Source organism: Notothenia rossii, assembly GCF_949606895.1.
Source record: "Notothenia rossii genome assembly, chromosome: 7".
Classification (NCBI taxonomy): Eukaryota; Metazoa; Chordata; class Actinopteri; order Perciformes; family Nototheniidae; genus Notothenia; species Notothenia rossii.
Window position 1 is genome coordinate 21,068,154 of NC_136905.1, and position 19,354 is coordinate 21,087,507.

Sequence of the window (19,354 nt, forward strand, 5' to 3'; positions counted from 1 at the left end):
TCAGCTGCCAGTATTTTTACTTGTCACAGCCCCAAGAGCATTTAGATAATTGACATGATACTAAAGGTCAAGCGTGAAAATATGACAACCACCTTTTTAGGCAGCCTGTACATTTCTACATCATGAAGTCTGACATGCATGGAGCATAGAACATTGTATTAACTTTTTTGGGTTGTGTGTGCCAGCAGGTTTTTTATGGGTCACATGTGCTCTTTCATATTTAATAGGAGTAGGCAATGTACCGTTTTAATCACATTATGATTGTGATGCATACAATATTATATGGGTAGGTGATGTAACATATACTCGGATCTTGATAACATTTTTGTAAAATGCCATTCTCCCCATGATTTTTTCGCATGGATTAGAAGTACCTAGATTTACCAGACATTTAATCTTCTGGGTTTGTCCAAAAATCAGGCCTTTGTGGCTAGCTTTTTTATTCATTAAACTTAGATATTTTGATGAGCATTGATAACATTTTCCTAAAGCATGAGTTGACATATTCAGGAATATTGTTTGGTGCAACCAACACTCCCATCCCTAAAGGTATTCAGTTTCCTATCAGAGCAAATAAGGAAAACAAGAGTGTTTGCTTCAAATATATTTTACTTGAATGACTAATTGACTTTCAAAATGGTTGCTAATTACATTGCTTGCTTATTACTGAATGATATATAATGAAATTTTACCAATATTAAGCAATCTTGTCATGATTACTTAAAATGTTTCCCGGAATATCAATGTAATCACATTACCTCACAGAAACGTATTTTTTTATGAGGAGGGAATTAAATATTCTATCACTCCAAGTACATCTTGGATTGATGCAACATGAATTTAAACAAATCTGATATTATCATTTAGATGTCCTGGTCAATGATTTGCAACATTTGCTATACTGCTCTCATACAATTGGAGATATTGACGAAACAGCTACTGCGGCAATGGTTCTACTAACAGTTTCAAATACGTATTATCATAAAGCACAAAGCTAAACAATCGTATCACCCTGGGATATGTTTTGTCAGACCACCCAGGCGCTCTCTTTAAGATTACAAACATTGGGGAATAACTATGGCAATGAGAGTTCTCACTTGTCAAAATACCAGACTGCAGCTTGTGAGATTTAGCTACAGAAAAACCACCACAAAGGAAAACCTGATCTATGAAAGCTTCATATAAAGATTGTGTTTGGTGTAGCCGGATGTGATAAAAGGAATGTGAGACTAAAGACTCCACACGTGCTCAGCTTTTTCATCAAGTTCTGTATTTATCAAGATAAATGAATGCAGCATGAACCTGAGCACGAGCACTCGGCTCCAGAGAGGCTTCAGAAAAAGATTGGTGGCACTCTCGGAAAATCCCACCGTACCTACAGGTTTCAGGAAATACAGAAATCTGGGAGTGTATGAAACATAAAGGGAGGGAGAGAAAATGGAAGGAAACAGCGGAAGGATAGGAAGCAGATTTAAAGTACGGCTAGAGATTAAAATAAAAATGATGAGTCATAAAGTTGCAGCTCCTCCCAAACAGCAATATCAGGCCTCGTGCTGGAATACAGCTATTCAGATCCATGCACCTCCCACCCCCATCTGCCTCTCTATGCAGTAACACAAGACGATTTGTTGGAAAAAAAACAAGGAAAAAGATAAGGATAACCAGATCTCTCTCTCTCTCTTTCTCTCCCTCTTTCAAACACACAAACACACACACACACACACACACTCTGCCCTACACTCACTTAATTAATTTTAGAGCCAAGAGATAATCAGGTTCCACTAATGGATTTCCGTGCGCTTGCTATTCTCTACTATATCCGTGTGCCAGTGGGCATAAAACGTACCGTTTTGTTGTATCACATGTTTTACCCCTGTTCCCGTGTCTGACTTCCTTTCCAAGGTTTTGGAAGTGCAGCACACTTTTAACACCTGGATTTAATCCTGCAGGTCCTCTTGAAATGAGAGCTACTCTGTACCTGAGGAACAGCCGGGTCTCCTAAACATTTCACTCCCATACAGTGAGCTGCATTGTCAAATATGTTTAGAGGGAAAAACTGTTTCTTCTGAATTACATATGTTGTGTACCTGAAGTTTTATTTTTTGGTTTGCTTATGAAGTATCACAAATACGTGATATGGAAGAGGCTGGGTGGAAAAAGTATCCAAAAAAAACTGATTTTCACCAAGAAGACCGCTTGTGTTCCCTTACTTACACTTATTTTAACTTATATATTAATGTATTAACCCACGGCAAGTCAATTATGTACTGAATTCATATATGTAATTTAATGTTGCAACACATACTTATTTAAAGTCCAATCCTTATCTTTTCCTTAATCTAACGAAGCAGTTTTTAGTTTGCAAATGTAACCACATGCTTAAACTACAACGTATTCCAGGTATTTTTGTTGCTTAATAATATTTTAAGAGATAGTGTTTTTAGGAAAGGACAGAGGTAAAAGTGCCCTTGCATTGAGCTTTTAGTAGAGGTGACAGTCTAATGAAAGAAATGAATGCGCCATGTTGGCCATTCTTCCAATCAGAAACATTGAAACAGTGCCTTGTGCTGCGTGCTTCAAAAGGTCATAGGGTTTTTTAAATGTCTATTATCACTTCTTGTCTTTTTAGATTGTGAATGAATGTGTATCTCCAGGCTGGGAGTTCTTCCAGCTTTATTGCTGAAAATAACTTTAACATTAATTGCATATTTGCACAGCTCCTCCCTAGATTCAGGAAAGCTCTGCCAAATCGTGGTTGAGACGATTTTCATCTTGTCTCCTGGCCTTTCTGCAACATTTCAAATGATAGGTCTCAGCTGGAAAGAGAGTAATTCCCAATTCAGCATTTAATAATGTTTGATTGCAACGCTCACCTCTTTGTGCCATCTTTATAACCTGTCATGCATAACCGGATGCACTGCATTTGATGAGTTAATTGTTATGTTTTTCCAAATCACATGGCTGTTTTCTAGGTTATATAAGCATTCAAAAATAACTTCCCAAAGCTTCACAACCTTTCATCATTCTTACTGAATGTCACATATGAAATACATGTAGATGGGACCTTTTCTGGAATTGAGTACTTGCAGATGAAATCTCAATTGCTTGTAAAAGCTGAAGCCTAGGGACTGTGTGGATTTACAGGTGTTTTCTGTGTGTGTTTGCGAATGTCATGAGTTTGCTCAGTGTCACCTTGAGGGGTTGAGAAACTAGCATACCGTCCTGATTACATCCAGCTGTGGCTTTCCTCCAGAGTATGCAGGGCAGAGATACCACTACAGCCCAAGGTCTTCACATCCTGCACACACGCCTCAGTAAGCCTAATGGGTTGGATTTCTGCAGAAAAGTTTAATGCCAAGGCGAAGCGAGATGTTTAGTCCTGCCGCAGCCAGTGGGAGGTTTCAGAGCAGCCCCCTTCAAAAACATCTGCAGTGTGGTGATAACACTTGTCGTCCATGTTCAGGAGGCAAAAGAGAGAGTGCAGTGAAACAGATTTAGGGCTGGTTGAGATGGAGAGAGGGAGAGAGCGGGGATTGCCCTGGCACGGCAAATGATTTGAGAAAACGGAGAGGGTGAGGGAGGATGGAGAGTGTCTAAGTGATGTAGAGCATGTAGAATGTAATGTGGGCTGCAGGGTGGAGTGCATGCTAATGGAGGAACCCAGCCCTATAGCTGCTGAGCTCGGGCAGCTGGGAGAGCAGAGAGATCCATCTCTGTCATGTACATGTATTCACAGGTGGCCTTCAAATGAGACGAGGGAGTGTGGGGGCGAAGGTAGATTCAAGAAAAAACCCTGTGGCCAGACTGGAGTTTTATTGAAGTGGGACTGCAAAAAAAAAATCTAATTTCCTTAACATTCGTGGCTGCAGGTTTTAAGGGAGTAAGGAATTGTCGAGGCCCACGGAGACTGATCCAGCCAGGATTTACAGTCTACAGGGAAACATTGTGAGCTGCTATGGAGGGAAATATATATTCTATTTTGGCCCTTTCATTCCACAATAATTTGCACACGCATAAAAAAACACTCCTATTGGAAGGACTCAACACACTTTTCTAAGACACTAATTCACAAACGTACAGTGGTATTACTCAGAAATACAGGCACATTTCCCACAGACTAGCTGCTTTATAAAGATGGCACGTTGCAGAAGCCGCATCAATTATTGAACGCCGTGGAAAGGTCTGGGCTCTCGCTTGTCAACGGGGCTTTAGCACTTGTCACGCACCCTCTCAACGCTCTGCCAATCCTTCCTCTTGATACTACCTGTTTTATTTTTTGTAACCCCCCATCCCATTGTTATTGTACCCACCCTCCAGGTCTACTCCCCACCCTTGCTCTACAGAACACAAAGAAAAAAATCCCCACCCGTGTCTCCGCCTTGCTGCAGCCCCCCCACCTCCCCCCTCCTCCCCGTCTCTGCCCCAGCCGCCCCTGCCTCATCCCAAAGGCACTCCCTTCCCCCCCCCCTCCCCACTCTCCCAGACACTGCCCCTCCATCTGCCTCAGCAGCTTTCAGTGGCCAGTGACATATTTTCACTTTCCTTGTGTATGCTTACAGATAGTCCTTGAATAATTGATGCTTCAAACTCACCCTTTTTTAAATTTATTTTTATTCTGCACTTTGCTTCTCTTGCATTTGTTTTCTTCATTCTTGAAATGTTTATACGTCTGACTGACTGTCTGTCTTTATCGGCACATGCTGGTTCTCTATTGTCCCTACACCTTACTAGGACACTCGAACGGAAGGGGTTTAATATAAGATATTCCTACAATATGAACGAAGACAATACAGTGGGCATTTTTGTTTTTTGTGAGAATTCACTGATATTGGCAATTTGGTTGTACCAATTTTCTAATAATACATTCTATAAAATCTTCTAGTGATTAAATAAATGTCCTATAATGCTTTTTGACAATCCCCAGACAACTGGTGTGAACTTGTTGCATTCAGCTATTGTATGTGAGGTGTATGTGTAAGCAGTAAAGTTAGCTTAGTATTGGATTGATAACCAGTACTAGGGCTTTTTATGTTATATTAATATTTAATCAAGATTTACAACCAAGATATTTCCCAGCTGTTGTTTATTTGCCAGTGCTAATGTATATTAGGATGGTTATTTATTGCAGAGTCTCAAATATACCCTCCTCTTCCCCTGAGATAAAGTGTTCCCATAGCATTTGACTCGATGCTGTGTATTCAGCAAGCTTAGATTCTCCAAGGCTTCCTGCAACTGACCCTGCCTCCATTCCATACAGAATACACAGAAGGCTTGCCTACTGTAAACAAACAGGCTGCTATAGATGATGAGACTCAGGTGTGGCCGCTCCTGTTGTTCATCACAATACGATTCAGTGATGGAGACAGACAGATAGTATTCCACTCTTTTCTCAGCTCAGGGTCATCATGCTCGTCAAGGCCAAGCTGTGCTGGTTATCAATGCTCACCCAAACTCGCCTGAAAAATGTGATTCCTCGCACAAGTCCGGTGGTGAAAAGATTGTAATAAAAGGGGAAAACACAAATGGAGGTTGTAGGCCCTCAGTGTGGGGTCTTTTGTACAGATTGTCTCAATGATTAAACCATTTTCCCTTCAGTTGGACGCTCTGCTGAGACTTCATGGCTTTAGGAAATGAGATAACACTAATATTTAATCTACTGAGTGATTCTGCAGCACAGACTCGCAGACTGCACAGCCAGCACTCATTATCTCACAAGAGTGGCCCGGTCTAAAATAACACTGAGAAAGCAAGACAGGACATGTCCGCCTGGCATGATCTCAGTTTGCATTGTTATTCCTCGTCAGTGGATTTATCAAACTGTATGTGAGGTGATTTATCATGTTAGTCTTTATTTAACTGATAATCAGATCATTCTAATTTGCACATATCAAATGTTTTTAGGAGTGGTTATGAGAACACCTAAAAGAAGTCTTCCAAATCGATAATTAAAACTAGTGTAAGGATGATCTGTTGTTTGTCTCTAAAGCAGACGAATCAGAAGAATGTGACGAATCGTTAAGTCATCTACTGAGTCATCACATTGTGATTAATTACGAGTGGGGTAATTGAAAAAAAAAATACAATATAATGGTGTCACTAATAGGGTAGTAATATACTTTACCAGTAAATGTTGAATATTGCATACATCGTTAAAACCATCAATATATTATACAACACATATAGATATTACATGTGGCTGTCTTTCAAATGATAAATCGGTAGATTTCTTTAATCTAAGAAAATATCTATTAATAAAATATTTCTGATATGTCTGAAATTCAGTACAACCCAAAGATATTGAGTTAATATGAAACAGAGGCAACCCCTTTTACATTTGTAATGGTGAATGGCTTTTATTATTAATTGTTTACCAAATAGTTTGAAGGGGTGTCGAGATAAACCAGTATGGATGATAATTCATTTTCTTGCTGTTTCTCCATTTTCCATCAGTTCTTCTGGCTGCTTATCCATTATCTAATCTAAGTTTTTGTTATGCCTTTGCACAGCTATAATTACACTCTCTTCAACTTTCTTCACTCTATTCTTGTTTATATACAGATGATATTATCAATGATTCAATTAATTATTCTATTAGACATTATTCCCAACACTATAGTGGAAACATTTAAGTTTTAGTCTGCTCTTATCTCAATGAGCACAGCTCAGCAGTTCCCAGTATTGCAAGTAATTTAAGTGGAATGTAAACAACCAACAGACAGCGATTAAGCTAACAAACCATTAAGCCAGAGTTTAGAGTCCTGCCCAGGAAAGAAAGTCCAAATAAACATGTTGGGAGTCGTTTAAGAGACAGAGAGAGCGACAGAGAGGCTGACCGATAACGAGCAGGAGTGAGAGAGACTGAGTGACATGCTTGAAATTCTGTAGGGAACTAGTTGCTACGGTAACAGGGAAGGTAGCCGGCTCCTGTGGGTGGTGTTACCATGGAAACCATCCACAGTGGCCAAGTGATGCTGAGAGTAGAGGAGATGGCTACAAAAAAGTGTGTTTCCAGGGTTGGATGGGAACATGTGAAACAGCTCGCCATGTGAGCGGAGGCTGATGTTAAACGTGGGAGAGTGACGTCAGCCGCGTCGCTAACTCTGTCATCAAGTTTGTGAGCATAACTTTGATTTTTCTTTCCTTCCCTTTGCTTTGTACAAGCTGGTCCCAGCAGGCCCCAGGGTAAAATGCTTTCATCCTGCTGTTCAGTAACAGAGCACCTCATTACCATGAACAGTAGCCAAAGATGCTGCGCAGGGCAACATACGGCTAAGAGGAAGAGGTTGTCCCTTCAATATGTCTTTTGCAGTTTGTTGGGCTAAAGCTAGCCATGCTGGGCTCTTTTTATCAGTGATGGTGTATATTTAACCTCTCACTTGGAGTTAAAGCCCAGTTTGTTCCAACTGTGGCTATACCACATGCCTCTGAATTAAAGCTGTGAACATTTAACCTGTGAGGTTAAATGTTACATGTGGTATGGATCTTGGGTCTCTACCACAATTCAAAGATCAATTATTTCTATTAGCTTTCTGGTCACATTCCCATCTAAAAAAATACATAGAATAATACAAATAAATACACACAACCACACAGCCCTCTGCATCTATCTCCCATTCTCTTTGTGAGGCTCACACATTTGTGTATATATAACCTCAGAGCCTGATTTCCATACGATGCATCTGCTAGACACGCTCCCAGAGGAGCTGGCATGATGTGATCAGAATTGTATATTCATGCATAAATCAAAGACAGAAATAAATAAATATATGAATGTTTTAACCCCCATCTTCAGTTCCGCCTCCTCCCGACCCCTTCAATACATTGCTTCATCTTCTGTTTGTTTTATTTATGTACATTCAGTTCTGCACCATTTTCATTATTGTACAAACTTCTATTTAAAAGACTCAATTATACTGTTTTAATAAAAAGGTATAGAACACCCCCAAAGCAGAAACTGTACATATTAAGAGTTCCTACTTTACATATTTGTGCTATTAGAGGAATACTTCACCCACAAAAATGCCATTTGTATGTAAATTATTCACCACAAGTAACAACAATACTTTCTTTTTAACAAAAGTAATTTGTAGAGGTCCTTAGTCATATGGATGAAATGTTTCCATGGCCAAAAGAATATGAACTTGAAAGACAATTGAACAAAAATTACCTTAGAGATTGAAAATCCAAAGTAATGCATTGTGTTTAATTTGCCTTCCTGCCAGATGATCTCCAAACCGTTATTACTGATCATTAAACTTCACTGTATTGGCAGATTCCTTTACATGTTTTAACAAGCACAAGATGCAACAGATCTACAGAGAGTACATTCATGAACTATGTGCAGTTCTCGAGAAGCACAAGAAGTGACAGGTAAGTACACGTTGAACTGGGGTAGAGATGACGAGCGGATCTTAAGAAGAATACCCAGGAAAATAGACTGCAGTACAGATTGGCTGCAAATACAAAAGTCAAAGGCAGCGTGAGGGGCTTGAGAGGCAGCAAAGCCCGGAGTGTGAGATAAGAAGAAAACAAGACAATGCTTCAGATCTAACTGATGCTGGCTGCCTGCTGTTTGTCAGGGAGACCGCAGAAAGACAGTCTGTCTTTAAGTGGATCAATTATTACAGTCTTTCAACCTAAACATGCCCTCGTTTAGGCTTCTTGATTCCCTTAATCTACTTAAAACATGCTCAAGGGCATTGTGTTATCGCTTAAAGACCTCCAGTCGCGTATCCACCTGCAAGAAAAATACACACTTTTCTAAAACCATACTCTATGAATACATTTATCATCTGTATATCGGACTAAAATTGGAAATCGTGTTACTTCCTAATCTCCATTAACCTGCTTAATTCAGGATTTGAGTGGATTACCAAGAGATTCAAACTCAAAGCCAGTCTGTCATGAATGGGGGACAGGTTTTCATAACATTGAAAACAAGCACTATCCGACCTCTTCTTCTGTTGTGGTTCAAGCTTTTGATATTTTATGCATTCTTTTAAATAATTCAAATATGCTGTTTTGCTTATCACAAGAGAGGTTTTAAACTATGTGGGAGGAAAAAAAAAAAAACAGCCTGTGTGAAATAATTAAATTAGTATTCAATAATACACAACATGCAATGGCTGATTTTAACTTTTCAGTCCCCGATTTGAGCCTTTTGCACGTATTTACCGGTTAAATACAGATTTGGAGAGCTTGTTTGCATTGTGTCAATCTCAATCTGCCTTCAGAAAATCCCTGATTTAGTGGCAATTGTGTTGACATTAGGATGTTTCAGACGGACCTGCAGTGCTCAAATCTCCGCTAAGCCTTTGATTCCTTCAATCCCCTGAGGTAGCTCTTCAGCTTGAAATCATATCTGCAGGCTCACTGTGTCTGGCTTTAACATGTTGGCACTCCCATGATACGTTGCTTAACTGTGAAGGAGGTTTGGCTGTGTTATGTAACAGCAGAAATCAACAATGTTACCCGAAGATGAAAAAAATATCAGTTTTGCTGTGTTGACAAAGCTCTCTGGAATCTGGACTGACTGTTTTTTCTGGTGGATTTGAGACATTATTACTACATAGTTGTTTGTCTCCCACATATCTCCAGGAGGCAGTGGCATAGAGAGCATTGTGAACATGACAAACTATGTTCTATGCTTTGTGTTTTTGTCCTTTCTGGAGAAAAACATGTAGTGGGGCGTCATTATGGTGACTCAGAAGAAGCATGTTGAAATGTGGGTGGAACAAAGCGTAAGCCATCTTTATAAGTTCAGCCTCTTTTATGCAACACAAGTATCACAATCCTAAATACAGCCTTTCCATAAAACTGGGAACACCACGCATGCCATCAATGTTGCCATGTGGGAGTTTTCTGCTCTCTTATTCTGAATCCATTGGACATTTCTGTTTTTCAACGGATACTGCTGAAAGGCAGGATGTTTAAAAAAAAATGCTAACAGGAAATATTTCTGTAACAATAATTGCTTTCACAATGGGAGTAAAATGCAGGTGCGTGTGTCATGGATTGTACTGTAAAGAAAGAAAAGGGAAGAGAGAAGCAGGATGTGTTTGAACATGATACTTATCATGAGTCATGGCTCCCAGCTGGGAAAGGTGAACTCTGCCTGTGAGGGTATTTGGCTTTTGTTGAGTCTCACACTGATATCGTACATCAGGGAAATCGGTATCTCACTAAGGTCATGTGATTCCAGGAGGATATAGCGACCTTTGCAGAATTCAGTCCCTTTCTTAATCCCCAGCCGCAGCAGCCTGTTCAGTGCTAGGTCGAAAGATGCGGGCTTCACTGTATAAACATGATCCTAAACAACCACAATCATGACATGGTTGACACTGACGGCCTCTAGATCCATGAAGTCTCCTGCAGTGATGCCACCTGACATGTTGTGTATTTTAAGCTAAACTTGAAATGAAATCCAATATTGGGAGCTGGTGTTGGCTGCTGTTTCAGACCTAGATGAACCCAGGTGATTATGGGGCCATCTGCTCCCAGGGTGCCCAGCTGGAGGCGGACCGCTGTAATCTGGACTGATGAAGCTGATTTAGAGAAGCACATCTCTGCAACCAAAAACCTCGGTAGTGAAATGCAATATTTTTTCCACCTATTCATTTTTTGATGGACAAATAATATCAGTCAAACATCTATTTGGGCTGATAATACAAGACACTTAAAGACATCACCTTGTACTTTTGGAAAAAGTGTATTGATATCAAATGGACAATTGAATTAGAAATTACTCGGTTGTGGAAATAATTGTTACTTTCAGCTTTGTTGGCGATCAAGTATTGAAGTTAGGATTCAGTAAGTAACTTCACAGCGAGCTTGTGGTTTACAGAAAGCTATAGAACAATGCAATATTTTCCACTCTGCCCATCGGTCTCCTCTGAATAGAGTAATGACTTCAATTAGCCATTAGCCAGTGATGTATAATAATGAGTGTCAATGTGCTGAGCTAACCTGCTCTATCCTCCTTTGTCCCCACTGCACCATGAGATTCTGGCAGACTAATGTTGCTACTCTAATAACTACATGCCACACCAGGAAGAGGCCTGATGGAGCCTATGAATAATTTAACCAACATGATTACAATGATGAATGCTCCCAAATCTCTCTGGCCATTTAGCACTGGCCTAGAGAGAGAGGCCATACAGCAGAGTGTCAGGCATTGTGTGAAAGCTGTTAGGGAGGGAGGGGGAGACGAGGGATGTCAAGGATAGGGAAGCTAGGGTGGATCCAGCTCGGCCTTGGGAGGAGGCGTAGGGAGGGAATATAGAAAAAGAGTGAAGGAGGGGCCCGGAGAGCAGGAAGACACCCACTATTTAGCCATCTGTGCTGCAGAGAAGCACAAAGACGTGCTCAGGAAGCTCTGTCCGTGTGTATGCGTGTGTCGTCCACTCATGGGTTATGCATCGATGAGGCCAATTTTGTGCGTGGGTGTGTTCTCTACACGAGTGATGGAAAGCAGCCAGTGCCAGTCCATAATACTAATCACGAGTAACCCCAGTTAACCTAGCCTACACAATAGGCTTTGGAAGTGACAAAGCTCATGATGTTATAGTACAGTAACGTGTTTGTTCTCATTTAGAATAGAATATGTTCAGGTTATAAATAATCCGGAACTCTGCTGCCCGGATCATCACCTGCACCAACTCATCCGACCACATCACCCCCATTCTCACTCAGCTACACTGGCTTCCTGTACGCTACCGTATTGAATACAAAAACATTCTACTCATATATAAAGCTCTCCATAACCTTGCCCCCATCTACATCACCGACCTCCTTCAGGAGTACACCCCCTCCCGCACCCTCCGCTCTTCGTCCGTATAGGACTTATCACCGTCACAAGCTCTCGCCTCAAAACCATGGGTGCTCGAGCTTTCAGCTGCTCGGCTCCCAGACTCTGGAACTCCCTGCCACTACACATCCGACAGTCTGATTCCATAACAACATTCAAAACCCAACTCAAAACCCACCTGTTCAAACTGTACCCTGTGTCCTTTTGTGTCCTTCTATAGTCCATTTCCTGTTGTTTGTCTTGTCTTACCCCGCGTGATACTTCACTAAATCCACTGTTTTAATTGTTCCCTATTGCCCCTATGCCCTGTAAGGTGTCCTTGGGTGTTATGAAAGGCGCCCCCCAAAATAAATGTATTATTATTATTATTAATATAATTATTTGAAGTTTGTAAAATCTTGCTGCTTAGATCCTGGATTTGTGTGTCGTTGTGTGATGTCTGGTTGTTTGCTTGCATTGTCTCTACATGTAGTCTTTTGGTCAGATGGGATATCCCAGGTCCCTGTTGCTAAATAGGGATTAGCTTCTCATGGGTCTGATGTCGCTTAATTATCAGGTGTCAAGCAAGCTCCCATATATCTCTATCCAGAGAGTCAAGAATAAGCAAATAAGTGTTTAATTGTTTCCCAAAGATAGAAAGATTAAACGGGGGGCACGTACCTCAGGTGATTGACAGCATATCATATAACAAAGGAAGTATAGAAAAATGAATTATAGATTGATGAAACTCAAAAACAAGGGGATCAAAACACTATCAATCACAATGGTATGCAAGGGAATAAAATATCCTTTTAAGTGATAGCAAAGGCCCCTATGTGACTATAGACATGCTGCTCCAAGCACTTAAGGACTCTGCATCAACTTGAAGCCTTTGATACATTTATGGCGTGGTTCTCCAATGCACAGTCTGGCAGCAGCTTATAAAAGGTGACAAATGATTGGTGGGCTCCTCCCCTCCACCTCTACCACTCTGGCTTGCCTGCAAGGGCCAGGAGATTGCATCATTACAGAGGATGAAGTCATCCTGCAACATAAGGAAGGAACAGGTGCTGAACATGTAATTAGAACAGGATGGAAGAGGCTGGAGGAACATGTAAATGTTCTGCCCTGGCCCAAACCCAGCCCAGCTGACAAGAGTATTTATGATGATCAAATCTGTCGTCTCTCTTATTTTGAATGCTGCACAGCGTTATTTACTAGAGTGATATAGTAAACATATTATCAACCATTATTATATCCTTCTTATTTCCACAATCTCTGGACATCCCTTAGTTTCCTTTTGGCGCCTTCCGCTACGGCAATTGTGTGGAGGTACAAGATAACAAAGTGAAGCAGCACAGTCTGTACGCAGCGGATATGGAGAAGCAGTTGAGAGTAAAATAGAATTTTAAGAGAGCTAACGGAGGCGAAGAACCTGGTGAAAAAGGCAGAAAGCCAATCGATGCTTTATATCACCGGGTCGTTATTAACGATGCAGTGTTCTCTGCAGTGGGAGCTGTCAGGCTTCTGGGCTGTCTGCCTGTTCAGCCTCATCAGCATGAATACATGATATGTGAGACTCAGGATGGTTGAACAGCGCTGCCTTACCAACCTCTGCACGCCCACACCCACCTACTTAATGCTTGAACTGTAGATGCTTCAGTACACTTACAGTATTTTCTCACTGAGACATGGACTGGAGGAGAAGCATAATTGTTGACAGATAGTGAAGCCAATTGGATCAGTGTGCCTCTGAATGGAGACTGAATGTTCAGAGAGACCTAACCTGCTCACGCCGCCGCTGTCTTTACACACTGTAGTTGAATTGGTATGAAAATGAAAATTGCACACCACCAAGACACTCAAATCTGTGTCTGCATATTAGTCAGTCCAAAGGGAATTACAGCTATAAATTGTAAGCATAAAACATGGACCAAACAGCTTAATCAAGGCAGGAGAATGTGATTCATTCACTGAAGCAAAGGCTATTTTTAGCAGTTAATGGATGCATAATCCTTCACCACAGAGGACTATTGTCTGTAAATGTAATCTGTATCTAATGCAATGTGTCTGCTAAAGACCTCACAGAATTCTGAGAAAGGCACATATTTGAAATGTTGTAAACAAGAGACCATTTGTTTTGTATGTGTTTGGTCTGCATGACATTTTGATGTATTAGTATTGTAAGCAATAGCATACCTAGCTGCAAATTGAATTCCCTGCCCCCCTCCACAACCTCTCTGGACCTTCTTTTCAAATTGACCGTTGTTATCAGTTTGACTCTGCTCTTGGCTGACTGATCAATTTGCCATTTTAACAAGATTAGCAACTTGGCAGATCCTCTCCACTGTCTTGTTGTACAGACAACAGGCCTCTGGTACATAAATAATGTGCGTTCTGTCCTGGCTGGGATTCAGGTTGGACATTGAGTTGTTTAGACAAAAATATCAATCACTGGTTATCATGGGCTTAAAAATAAATGAAATAATTAAATGAGTTGTGTTATAGCATCAAAAGCTTGCCTTTATTGTAGAAGATATATATGTTTTTGTGTAATTCAATAAGGTTCCATGTGACTAATCATGATCGAGAAGAACAGAACTAGTTTCATTGGAATAAAATCCGGCATCTTGAGTCATGCCCGTGTTCAAGCACATTCTTGCCAGATGTTCCCATAAATCCTTAGTGTAAAATCAACTGATTATACAAGTCAGTGTTATTTTTCCAAAATAGAGGTCCACAGTCGGACATATACGTAAAGCAAATACCGATACTCTAAAATACATTTCTGTCCAGCTACTTATACTTCTTTAAAAGTATTATCTAAACAATCTAAACTCAATCTGAACTAAAAAGGCTGACTCATGCTGAGGCCAGCTTCTGTTACTGCTGTGAGAATATAATGACACAGTACAATGAAACACCTTCAAAAGCCCTGCGAGGCATTCACACAGCAGAACAGAGCGGCTCTATGACGTCGGCCCCTGAGTAATGTTTTTGGGATGCATTTGTGTTGCTATGTGTAGTGACGAAAGACGAAAAGAAGCGTACATCTTAAAACAGTATTTCTTATTAGGGGTTATCACAAGAGGGAGATCTAATCTGCTCCCAGATCTGTCTGGAGGCTGGGTGTGCTGGAGGTCAAGGCCTTAGGCTCCTGATGGACTGCTATTGATTTGGGGGAACGTGGTGATACAGTTGCAGTCGCTCAGCATTGATTTTCTGCAAGTGCAGTATAGTGGAGAGCAGGCGGAATGAGAGAGCTGGACCAGGGGGAGCTGCCAGGTTATCTTCTCAAATATCCGGAAGTATTTTTCTCTTTGTGGCACTGACCTTCCCTGAGAGATATATCTATATAGACACTATCTCAGCAGCTACAGACTGTTACAGCAGCTTCAGCATTGTTATATTGTACTCATCAAATATTACTCTTAAGTTAACCATTAAACAAAGATCAATTTTAGCACTGTCAATTACTAATACTGTCATTTAGTTTAAAAGGAAAATATAAAATGTCATGCTGTGAAACTACCAACAGTTTAAATGTACATTAATAGCTGACAACAAACTACAAATCATAAATCAACACTTTTCCAAAGCACCGTTAAGCAATTTTTTTGCAACATGTTTATTCCATACTTTATGAAGCAGCCATTGTTTCCATTTATTTAACTGTTGGTTGATGATTAACTACAGCTAACTAACAAGCAGCAACTTGCTTGATGGGTAATCCATCACACTGGAGTTGTCAGCAAGTACTGACAGCCCCATATTTAGATTGGCTGCAAAACAGCATTGTTTTAAGAGCAATATTGTCCAAAACCCCAGAGGACAAACGATTCATTCACAGGAAGAAAAGGAAGAAGTTAATGTTGTTGCATTGGATGATTTGCTATATTTAAAGCAGAGCAACTTTGAATCTACCCTGTAGCATGTTGGCTGTGATTACACGTCTTAAGCAACTTTGTAATCCTCTGCTTATTTATATCTAAACTATTAAAATGAATGAAAAGCCTAAAACCTAGGAGGGAAATGTAATCATGTAAAAAACTCCGCTATGCTTTTGGAAATGGTCAGCAGTAATGAAAAGTAGATCTGTAATTTGTAAGAAATCTGCTAGGACATGCAGAAACACAAACTGCTCTTAGTGTAATTATAATGCACAGGCTGCTCAGGGCCTTTTATATTTATTGTACGTTTACTCAAAGGGATTTATATATTTATTTTATTCTGTTTGAATTTTAATTAGGACTTCAAAAACTTAAGCTCCAGTCGGCCAAAGTAGGGCTTCCCTTTGATCAGGCGCCACTCTCCCATATTTTATCTCCTCCATTTCTTCCCTTTGGGCAACTTCCTTCTAATTGGTTCAGCGTCGCTCGTCTTGTCTGTCGTCGGTGGGTCCATCTGTCTGTCAGTGCAGATGAAAGGATACGAGCTATACATAGGCTCCGGGGCACGGGATGTCTTTTTGAGGAGCTTTGGACCGTAAACATTATGGCATGTTCTCCACCATGAAGATTACTGTCAAATGATGCACTGAGAAAAACAAATATTTTACTTACTTGCAGACGTGTTTGTAATAGGTCAAATCTGCCCCAAAGATGAATAAGACATCTAGTGGAACATGATTCACTTTTCCACATTTATCATGATTCTTGAGGGCCTGCTGCTGTGACATTTTTTGAAATCCTGCTTTGTTTGTTAAGGCAGATCCTTCTTTGTGCTGTTTATAGAGCTTTGTCCTACTCTTACAGTACCTAACCCCACCCCCCCCTTTATTCCTCCCTGGGCTCTCTCTGTCTCTGTGCTGTGTGTTAATGTAGTGAAGTGGCCCATCGGTCAATGAGCTTGTATTAACACCTGACTCCCAGCCCTAGCTGCTGTTTCTTCCTCTATGTGGGGTCCCCTGGGCCCTCCCCCAGGCAGAGGCAACATATCCCACGATCAATAACAACATCCTAGAAGGCCACTGGAGGAGGGGCGGCAGACAATATTTTACATATACTCGTATATTTATGCTATACACCTTCCTTTTAATCATTCCTCCTTTCCTCAGCTGTCACTGCTGTCAGCCAACAGGGAGAATAGGCCACCAGACAATAACTCAGGCTTTTTACTGGCTCTTCTTCTCATTCACTTCACTGTCTTTTACAGATCTTTTTTCTGAATTTGATGTTCTCCGATATTCTATCAAAGCTTTGCAGTGTGCATTCAATTCTCCTGTGCATTAGCTTCCTCTACATTCTCACCACTCTGTTTCGATCTTCCCTCACTCAGTCTTGCACCCTTGCTTACACTTTTGGTCTAATGTTGGAAAGTGCTGGAGTGCATTTAGGAATTATCTGTGGTCTACCCGCCCTGGATCAGCTTCAAACACAGTATTATCAGCCATTGTGTTTATATTAACTCTAACTTTACTCTCTTGTCTCTCTCTTCCCTCCTTCCTATGCTCTCTAGGCTTTGGCCATGACCGAGGTGAACGGGCCAGACCGAGAAGGCGCTGAGCCACAGATTGCCATGTTTTGCGGCCGTCAGCTCCTGCACATGAACCTACAGACTGGCCAATGGGAGCCGGACCCTCAGGGCCGGCAGGGGCTGCTTCAAAGAGCCCGGAGAGATCCTGTCCTACTGTCAGGAGGTAAGGTCCTAAACCTTGCAAATAAATCATTTTAACCTGTACAGCATCTAAAAACAGACTTTTTAAAAAAACTAATCACTCTTAAAGAAACAGTTCACCCAGAAAATCAAATCCAAATGACTTTTCTCAAACAATATAGATTGTTCAGGTGCAATTTGCCGAGTTTTGGAGATCCGTGGAGATGTATTCCTCCTCAGTAAAATGCAAATAAATGGCACTTACTCTGTGGCGCAAAAAGTGACATTGAATATATTTGAGAAACTTAACAGCAATGTCTATTTCCAGGAACCATGACTATAATGTAGTAACTTTTTTCTTTCTATCTTATAACGCTATATAAATAAATGTGCATTTATTCGTTGAAGAGAGGATCTAGCTTGTGATTGATTTCTAAAAAGAGACCTCTCTGTTGTAATTTTTAAGCACCACAAGCCATTTGGTTCCAATATATTGAATACAAACCAGACTTGTCTATGGCCGATATCTCCAACATGTGTCAACTCGCACTAAAAAAAATATATAGAGATGTATAAATAGCACAACAGACAAGAGAATAAATATGTGTTTTAGATATTTAGAGTGAACTGTCCATTTGATGCTAAAGTGTTGAAAGAATGAAGCATTAAATCCCAATTGCATATTATTAATATATAATTTGGTTTTTCTAACACCTGTCCTATTACTCTATATATTTAACCATATATAGTGAAGTGATGGTGGCTTGTTGGAATATTTCAATATTTCATTTTTAACGCCATCCACTTTCCCTCCTCTTGTTATCCAATATGTGTACTCTTAAACATGTGCTGTAAGGTAGTCAATGTTACACCTACTCTCCACACACTCCTCCCTCAAAAATATGTATTTGAAGTAGAACGGTAAAGGCAACCAAGCGCCATCTGGAGGTCAAAATAGACACTGCTGCTACGGGTCTGAATGGAGTGTAATGCGATTAGCAGACACATTATGCAGCTGTGATAGCTTTTACACAAAGCATCCATGTTTTCCTTGACATTTGTGATGAAAGCATTTAAGTGTGCATTCAGACTCTGTGCCAGATCATTTCTCTCACTATTAAAGCTCATAATGAGTTTTAAATTATTGGCCTTGATTTTAAGTGAAAGTAGTCACATGGGAAATTGGAAATAAAAGAAGAAGAATGTTTATTGAAATAATAATTTCAGTTTGCTGTGTCTAAGATGGCTGGAAATAAAGGATTTAGCATAAAAATCCCTTATTTCCAATAAGTATCTAGAGACAATGTTGCATGACTCTCTCCCTTGTTAGTGTTCTCCCCACTGACTGTGCTCTCCCCCCTCTTCTCCCCGGTTCCTGCTACTTTCATTATACCCACCCTCCCAACCAAACCCCCAACCCCTCTTCTAACTGATTCTCCTGTCCCTCCTGTCTTCAAACCCTCTGTTCTGTCCATCCATCGATCTGTTTCTATCTCTGGTGGTCTCTGCATGTACCCGTACGTCCAGATGTACCCAGCACTTCCGATCTCCCATATAGAGAAATCAAAAAGACCTGTCACCATCCCCGCCTGGTGTAAGAAAGGTTGGGGCCACTGCCAGACACACGCCTTCATAGTGCTGCCCTACCGCTGTCTAGGTAAGATCAACACACCACACTGTCGTTATATAATGTCACTGCTAGGAATTCATACTATACTATACTTCCCTTTTATACTTTTGATGGATTGACTGTGTACTAGTATGGATAATGGAAGCAAAAATGTGGACAGGGGTACGACATACTCTGACTGCTCTACAACAAAGGCCAAAACAATTCCAAATATGGTTTTATATTGTTTTACAAAAATGAATATTCCTTTGCATCTCAATCAATGCAACAGCGATATATTTTTTCCTCTGTAGTATTAGAACAATAGAAAGGCAGCTAAACAAGTCCACAGTATTGCAGAGGGG

The 19,354-nt window shown here is 40.6% G+C and overlaps 1 protein-coding gene across 1 annotated transcript in view; it reads left to right on the top strand.

Annotated features, from left to right (window-relative positions):
* aplp1 (amyloid beta (A4) precursor-like protein 1) overlaps positions 1-19,354 on the top strand; it is a 31,993-nt gene that overhangs the window by 2,003 nt on the left and 10,636 nt on the right. Inside the window, 3 exon segments of the mRNA XM_079692384.1 lie at positions 17,243-17,377; positions 17,379-17,423; positions 18,908-19,037. Of these exon segments, the coding sequence (XP_079548510.1) occupies positions 17,243-17,377; positions 17,379-17,423; positions 18,908-19,037 (310 nt within the window).